Source organism: Hermetia illucens, chromosome 1, assembly GCF_905115235.1.
Source record: "Hermetia illucens chromosome 1, iHerIll2.2.curated.20191125, whole genome shotgun sequence".
In the NCBI taxonomy this organism is placed as follows: Eukaryota; Metazoa; Arthropoda; class Insecta; order Diptera; family Stratiomyidae; genus Hermetia; species Hermetia illucens.
In genome coordinates this window covers 218,689,563-218,698,379 of record NC_051849.1, presented here as the reverse complement: position 1 = coordinate 218,698,379, position 8,817 = coordinate 218,689,563, and the positions used below count along the sequence as shown (strand labels likewise).

General features: G+C 44.6%; 1 protein-coding gene across 2 annotated transcripts in view; it reads right to left on the bottom strand.

The window, feature by feature from the left end:
* Positions 1-204: 204 nt before the first annotated feature.
* Positions 205-8,817, bottom strand: part of LOC119648835 (sodium-coupled monocarboxylate transporter 2) — a 67,352-nt gene continuing 58,739 nt past the window's right edge. For both annotated transcript variants that reach the window (XM_038050704.1, XM_038050713.1), the window contains exons 5-12: positions 7,346-7,411; positions 7,230-7,281; positions 2,369-2,436; positions 2,158-2,312; positions 1,835-2,093; positions 1,036-1,733; positions 624-756; positions 205-553 (exon numbers count right to left, since the gene is read on the bottom strand). In XM_038050704.1, the coding sequence (XP_037906632.1) occupies positions 530-553; positions 624-756; positions 1,036-1,733; positions 1,835-2,093; positions 2,158-2,312; positions 2,369-2,436; positions 7,230-7,281; positions 7,346-7,411 (1,455 nt within the window). In that variant the 3' untranslated portion in view covers positions 205-529. The remainder of the gene's footprint in view (positions 554-623; positions 757-1,035; positions 1,734-1,834; positions 2,094-2,157; positions 2,313-2,368; positions 2,437-7,229; positions 7,282-7,345; positions 7,412-8,817) is intronic.

The window sequence follows — 8,817 nt, the reverse complement described above, 5'->3', positions numbered from 1 at the left end:
TAGGGAATGTGCGATGACCCGTCAGACTGAGAATCTTGATTTTGTTTGTATTTATCTTCAATCCAGTTCTACTTGCTTCTGTTTCCAAACTTGAGGTCATGGGCCATTGAACTCCTCCACGTCCCTCCGAGTAGCATGAAAAACATCACCGATAACAAGAATTTTTCATCAGTGGGGGCAAAACTGAATAAAGCTCCTTCCAAATTCCACTAAAAAACGTTTATTTCAAAAATTTTATTATTTTTTTTTTTACATTTTACCAAGCACCCGAAAAATATGCAAGTATTATCACAGCATTGTTGTCAATTAATTACAACTATTAGAAAAAAAAAAAAGAGAAAACAAAAACAAACGAAAATAATTATTCATTTGTTCATCAAACGAGTTATCTACCAAAAAAAGAAATCTTTTATTTACCTATCTACGTTATTATTATTAATTTAAGAAAACTAAACTAAAAGGAAATACTTTTCTCTACAATATTCTAAACTCTACAAATCGACCGCAGCGCCGCGTCGTATCACAAAACTCAACTAACCGCTGTTGTTGGCTCCTGAAGCAAAGATAGAAACCATTCAGAATATGAAAGCACGTGAAAGTTTATGATTAGTTTCGATTCTTACCACGGGTTCACGTTTGGTGGGTCTGTCGACAAGAAGATAAGTGAGCGTTTCGGCTGTAACGTCACGACTCATACCTGGAACACTGACGCTATCATTGTCGGCTGGCACTGGGAAGCATTCTTTTGGCAGGAACCTAGAAAGGTTAAAAAATTACGTGAGCTGATTGCTAAAAGGGGACACCTGGGAAAAATAAAAATGGATTCATGTTTTGCAGGTTAATGACAATAATTAAGGGTCCTTTTAATTAGAAAGGAATCTGGCATCTGCCGAGATTGTGATAACTTCGAAAATAAACTAAATATGTATATTCCGAAAGATAGGAATTACATATTTTAAAATAAGGTTCAATCTGCAAACACTTGCATACCAACTTTAGATCTACGGGGACTGCAAAATAACTACAAATCCTTACCTATGAATAACCGGTGAAATCAAATCTGGATCAATCTTCTTCAAATTCGTTGGTCCCGTCAAAAATGAAACAATAGTTCCAACAATAATTACAGTAAATACTCCAATCGGATTTATCCAATGGAATGACAATCGATACAACGGAAACACTCCCGATTCGTCATGATCTTCAGGCTCGATCCAACCACCTGTCGAGTTTCCATAACATCCTTCAACCGATACAGGTAATCGATTCGGAATAACTTGTCCTGAAGCTAGAGCAGCTTGTGATCCAAAGGACACCCATCCTGACATTATAGCTCCTGATACAGCCCCAGCAATGGCTCCTTTCGTATTACTCCACGGGATCAACATACCCAGTGTAAATATTCCGAAAGTTGTCCCTGCTGCAATAGCTGATAGTGAAGTGGCGACTCCTAAAATTCCACCCAATTTTTCGATGACTAAAATCAATGCTAGTGCAGCACCTCCGAGTAGTAAGATACTTCCTTTTACCAGGAAGGTGGCACCTCGTTCTGAAAAGTGCATTTTAAAGCAACCTTTGAAGATGTCTTCGAGGATGACGGCAGCCGTTGAATTCAGGATGACTGAGAGTGAACTTAAGGCAGCTCCAACTAAGCCAGCCATGAATAAGCCTGGGATACCTTGAAGATGACCAATGGTTTGCATTACGTAGATAGGAAAAAGTTGATCATCGGCCTGAAAATATAGATACGTCATTTAAATTGCGAAAGTCCTCTGGGAGAAAATGTTGACAATATTGAAAAACAAAAGGATTACTTTTCGGTCACGACAGTTACCTGGATTAACCCGGACAATTTCGGATCACAGTTGTAGTAGTAGGCAAAGATCAAGAGCCCTGCAAAACAGCATACAGAAATAAAAAGGAACACGCCTACAGTGAAAACTCCAATGGACCATTGAGCATTCTTTTTATCTGGAAGCGACATATAGCGTTGCACCATCGTTTGATTCACAGAGTTGAATGAGGTCCAATATAGGAATCCACCAATTAGGACACTCCACAATGTATGTCGTTCATATGGAGATGGATCCACGCTGAAATTGGACAAAATTGAATGAACATATCCCTTAGGAATTTTATGGAATGTAGGAAACTTACTTTAAAAATATAATACGTCCGCCTTCTGATGCTTTTTTGAAGACATCTTCTACTCCTCCTATGTGAATTGTACCGAGTATCACTACGGCCACAACCGAAATGAACATGACCATTACTTGCCAGGCATCTGTAAAAACGACTGCTTTTATACCACCCTGAAATAGGGAGGGATTAGTATCAAAATGCTACAAATATTAATAAGGATACTTACAATGAGGGTATAAAATACGCAGACCACGCATACAATGCCAGCAACTAGGTATAAGTTAAGTCCAGTTACTGAAAAGGACCAAAAACACTCGGTTGAATTAATCATAATCTAGTCATATCCGACAAATTTAAATGGAAATTAAGGACGAAACTTTAACTATTAAAAAACCCTTTAAAAGCATCTTCTCCACTAAAAGCCTAACATATTTGGACTTGAATGCATCGTTTTCAGCTAGCCAGAGAGCCAAACTTATGACCGAATATATATGGTTGCCAATCACGTCAACCACACCTATGTGCCATCGTTCCCGGTTTCCTGAAATGCCCTTCAGCTCCCCCCACGATTTCCTGAGATCCCTGCAAGTATCCTTGGGGCGACCCACCTATCGGTCACAATGGGAGAATAGATTCCACTGCATGGCGTAGCCAGCAATTCAATTGTCGCCCCTCCTTAATGTGTCCCCTAACCACTGCCACTTTCGGCGTTCGTTCAAAGTATGTGCGAGTGCCAGGCCTATACGTCAATCAAGTTCTTCGTCTGAGGTAGTATCAGGCCAGAGTACTCCGATAATTCGACGAAGGCATTCACTAGGAGGCGTAAGCTGGATCACCTGAGAGCCATAACATTACATGATATGGAGGTGAAACGAGAAACAGAGGTCAAATATTTGAGAATTACGCTAGACCAAAAATTACTCTGGAAGACACATGTCGGAAACACTTGTCGGAAAGCCACGAGGACTCTGATGACTTGTAGACCCATAGCAGGAAAAAAATGGGGTTGCAGCCCGAAGATACTACTTTGGATATATACTGCAATAGTAAGGCCAATGATTACCTATGGAGCGGTAATCTTGGCAGAAAGAACCCAACTCAGCACACAAGCCAGGGAATTACATAAGCTCCAAAGGCTGGCTTGCGTGTGTATCAGCGAGGCAATGGGAACATGCCCAACGGCATCCCTGGAGGTCCTTCTGGGATTAACCCCTCTCCATCTGCACATACAGATGCAGGCAAGGAGATCAATATTCAGGATGGCCGGTAGTATGAGTGAGGCGGAGAGCTGCCTAAATCGAAGGAAGATTGATATCCTTTCTAGGCGGTATCCCGAATTACTGATACCGAGGGACAACATGACAACGAGGTTTCACTTCGATAAGAAGTTTGAAACACGTTGGAGTAACAAGGCAAACTGGGAGAGCGTGGCTGCGACATACGGCTTAAACCAGCAACTGATTACTTGGTACACTGACGGATCCCTCACAGCAGAGGGAGCGGGTGCCGGTGTCATTGGTCAAAGGAAAATGTACTTTGAGCCAATGGGCAGGTACACTAGCATATTCCAGGCGGAAATTTACGCCATAGACAAATGTGCCTCCTTTAATCTGCAAAGGAACTACAGGGGGCTGAACATAGCTATTCTCACCGATAGCCAAGCAGCGATCAAGGCACTTAGGTCCAACCAGGTGAACTCTAAACTGGTATGGGAATGCCTTGAGAGACTGAATACACTCGGCTCGTCCAACAAGGTCTGGATACTTTGGGTTCCAGGCCATGCTGGGTTGCAAGGCAACGAGGTAGCGGATGAACTAGCCAAGAAGAGAGCAGGGACGCCTTTACACGGGCCACAATCCTTCTGTGGAATCGGAAACGGTTACATGGCTATCAATCTAAGAAATGAAAAGGAACGGTTGAGGGAACTATACTGGGTGGGCCTACCAGGGATGGAGCAGTACAGGGTGCTTATTGGGGGATATGAACCCATGCACACAAAAGATTGCTTAAACCTCACCAAAAAGAACCTTCGAATCATAGTGGGAATTCTCACTGGTCATTGTCGGCTGAACTATCACCTAGGGAAGCTAGGGATATCTATGGACACTGCCTGCAGGTTCTGTGAGGAGGAGGACGAAACCTCTATGCACGTCCTGGGACAGTGTTCGGCACTTGTGCAAAGTAGGTCGAGACATCTGGGAGAACACTTAATACCAGGTGCAAAGCTGAAACATCTGGAAGTAGGGAACATACTAAAGTTCCTAACGGTTATAGGCCTGCTTGAGATACTATGATCAATAGGTACACTATAACCAGTAAAAGGGGCACAATAGTTCTTCAAGGACGCGGTGCGACTTTCCCTTAACAGAATAATAATAATAACTACCTTCGCGGTCTTTGGAAGCCGACACCTAGTTGAAAGAAGACCCCATTCTACACTGAGCTCAAGGAGGTTCTTATGACCCCGTCGTCCCCACATGCATCCTGAAATCAGTGATCAAAGCTCCCCCTATATTTTCTCTGATTGCAATTTAAAAAAGTTCAGTTTAAGACTCCGATAGCATACTACCAGATCAAACCTTCCGATTGAGACCCTGCGATTCAATTATGAGAACATATATCTAATATATGCTATCGAACTAGTCGAAGCACTAGGTGAATACCCTTTTCGCCTACCTCGTAAAAGCCTTGTCAACTGTTCTGAGCGATTGGTAGTTCGGGAAAAACCAAACCCATCCTTTTCTTACGAAGCAGTATTATCACCACTTGAAGGAGGCCTTTCAGAAGTACTCAGCGTAGTTTGCAAAAAGCATTCAAAAGCTGCAGGGTCAGCCGAAACACAAGACGGTTAATCCACAGTCGGCAGTTATCTTTCCCAAGGAAACTGGGCTTCAAAAGCAGCTCACACGACAGTAGTAAGTGATGGACCCATTGGAACGAGTACTTCAAAATGCACTTCTGCAGGAACAATCCCGGCAATACTACGAGTTGCAAGGAACAACCGTTCAGCGCTATCGAGATCAGGTTGAAGAGACTCATAACACCACGTGGGAGGCTTCAGATGATCCAGAGACAATTGGATACAACTTTGATGCCTATCTCCAACTAGAGTAGCAAGTTCAACTCACGCTCGCCGTAATAGCAGAGACAGTTGATTCACTGACCGGCCCGTTGCTAGCAACAATGTTAGGATCAATTTACCAAAAATTACCGTGCCCAAGTTCGGAGGAGATTAGTGTAAGTGGCAGCAGTTCTTTGACTTGTTTGACTTGTCAAAAACTGTGGCATCTGAAAATGAATCTGGGGGGTGAAAGGGAACGTATAATACGGCATTTAGCCTTGTCAGATTCGAACGACTCGGCAGCTTCGAAATTATTATAAGGCCGGTGTCAGCCTTTCTCAACAAAATTCTGGGCCAACGATGGCAGTCATCAGATACAACGTCAGCTGCAACGCTAAAATCACTGCATGACACCACACAAGAGTGCCTTGATGGTCTGAAAAATCTGGGCGTTTCTGTGGACAACTAGAATCTACTACTCCTGCATATCGTCTTGAAGAAATTGGATAAACCATCACGTTGTAGGAGCAGTCGCTGGCAAACCCAAAACAGTTGCAATCCTGACAGAGTTCCACAGGTCCTAGAAACTCGTTTCCAGTCGCTGGAAGCGCTGGGTCTCAGGAATACCAAGGCATAGGACGTCAAAAATAGATTACCAAGGACCCCGATGTCAGTCACTACCATCAGTTTAAGTTGCACAATGTCTAAAGAGGCGCATCAACTGTGCGTGCAATGACTTTTGCGTTTGTCACTCACGGATCGTTTCCAGCACCTTCGGAAAAACAAGCTCTGCATCAATTGTTCGAGGGGTGGTCATTTTGCGTGATCTTACTCTTTGAGAGGATGCACGAAGTGCTCCAGTAAACACATCGCACTGGTTTATTTCAACCCCCGGGAGGCCCAACGCAGGATCTTGAAAGGAAAGCTCGAGTCGAACGCCTGCAAAGGCGGCGAAGTAGAAAGCTACACTTGGAAACGTCGAGTGCTCATGTGTAGACAACAAACAGTAAAGCCAATATCCACTCCAAGAAAAAAGGGCCTGTACGACTTCAACAATGGTACAAAAGGATGTGTCAAGAAGGAAACGATGTGCGACACAAGTTGTAATGAGTGGTGGTGCTGGCAGGCGCTCTGCAGAAGCGAGAGCTGGATTCCTTTAGGAAAAGCTCATCAATTATGAGATCTTCTCATCTGCTTGGGGCAGAATTTTGATCTAAAAGATTCACTCTTCATTTTCCTTGAAACTAAAAGTGCTCTTCGCAGCCCTTCGGCGGGTAAAGTCCATGTCTCGCTGGCGACTGTCAAGGACGGAATCTAATTGCACTACTTAACTGCCGCTGGCCTTAGATGGTGAAGGCTTACCACCTGTGCCAAATCAAGGAGGATTTGGCCCGCTTATAACATAGCCCGATCACGAGAGCTCCTGTGCCAGACACGTGCAAATGCATTCAAGATTACGGCAGTATACACGGGGCACTGGCCCATAAGGAACCATGCCTCCAGGCTCAGAATACCCTACAATTCGCATTGCCAAAGCTGCGGGGAAGAAGGGGAAACCCTCAGGCTCTTCCTCTCCAATTGCCCAGTTCTAGCTAGAGTCAGGCTACGGACACTGGGTAACCCATTCTTTAGGGAACTCAGAGAGATTTCTAGCTGCAGGGTGAGAAAGCTGCTTTCCTTCGTGAATGCTACGGGCTGGCTCTGAAGATCTGAGCCGGCTGGACTCTACCTCTCTGCTATCATAACAGCAGTCACAATCCCAGGAATTTTTGGCATCAAAATGGCACACCACAGCATTAATTGGGCTCCTCGGAGCGGCCACTGATTCCTACCTACCCTAGGAACCAAGATGTGTTGATTTGAAATCAAGAGCAACAAAAGATAGATCACGTATTAAGAAAGAGCAGCAATTTCAGTACTAGCTATGCCTTTCAATGGTGACCTTAATCTTCATTCAAAAAAAGAACCAAAGTATCTTCTAAAAATTTTAAATTTTAAATTTTTTTTATAAAATTACTGGACTTACCTTGATTAAACGCCAGGGCAGGTACATAAATTACAATTGGCAAAAATAGAACCTGGAAAGATGGATATATCAAGTATTAGGCTAACTTCGTGGTAACAGTTCAAAATAGGGCTTACCTCGTCCAAAACGAACATAATGGATGCAAATGACCTGACTGCAGAATTGAAACGCATTTCTAGGTACTGAAATAGGATGCAAATATTTAAGTTTCTATAAATAATGGTAGATAAATTGAGAGAATGACGTAAATAGCTCCCCCCCCCTAAAGATTGACGGTAAAGGTGACACTTTAATGGCAAACCAAACAACTCTCACAAAGTGGCTGACTCAGGACCGCAAGGAAAAAGAAAACTGAACTGAAAGCTCAGCCTAACTAACATAAATACAAAAGTGCAGCCCGTCCAAAAGATGCGGAATAGATTGACAATTATTTACGAAGCACAAGGTCTCACAGGAAAGACCAACCTCTTTAAGCGACTTACCCAAACCAAAATCTCTCATCTCGCCTTCGTAGTAACCTTAGAGACCACGGTTTCTCTCCGTGCCTAAACTCGAATCAGCAGCGGCTTCCGGACGACATCCGTCTTGACCAGGACGTGCGTACATGTGTCCAGTTCCTTGGGCGCACAGACAGGTGCGGACGAGCGTTGGGTGGGAGGAGTGGCCTTGATGCGTCGGACATTGTCTCTCAGCAGACGCACCAACCCCGACTCTGTAAGACCCAATCTCTTATCGAAGACCGGATCACTTGGGAGTCTCGGGTTCTCTCCGTATATCAGCTGCGCGGGGCTGGCAGCAAATTTCTCTCGGTGTGTTGTACGTAGGCCAAGTAGGACGAGAGGCAAGACTTGGGTCTAGGACGGATCGTCGCGTACCATAATGGCGGCTTTCAGCGTCCAGTGCCAACGTATGCAGTAGTCCGCTGGCGTTTAAACCCTAGGAGTTTGCCTAACTCCGAGAAAAGGTTGGACTCAAATTGCATTCCCTGGTCAGTGATGACCACTGCAGGGACGCCAAAGCGAGGTATCCACTCTCGACAGAGGGCTTCGGCACAAGATTGCGCCGTAATGTCTTTCAGAGGTATTGCCTCAGGTCACCGCGTAAACCTGTCGATGATTGTGAGACAATACCTATAACCGTGCGAGTTTCGCAAAGGCCCTACAATGTCGAGGTGTATTGTATGGGACCGCTTGGTAGTGCGGAGGAATGAGCCCACTTCTTTCCTTACATGCCTGGTGACTTTACACTTTTGGCATGCGATGCACTCTCTGGCCCAGGAATTGACATTCTTGTTCATGGAGGGCCAGAAGTATTTATCGGTGACTAACCGATTTGTTGACCTGATGCCTGGGTGCGCTAAGTCGTGAACCGCGTGGAACACTTCCTTGCGAAAGGTGACCGGAATGTAAGGCCAAGGTCCCTTTTCCGAGTCTTCGCAGCAGAGAGAGAGGTTCGAGCCGAAGATGGGCAACTCCCGAAATTTGTATTTGGGGTTGGATTTGAGACTCTGAAGAACTGCGTCATCCTCCTGCGCCTTGGCAATAGCCGAGAAGTCGAGTGAGGCGGGGATGTTAACCTCGGAGACACG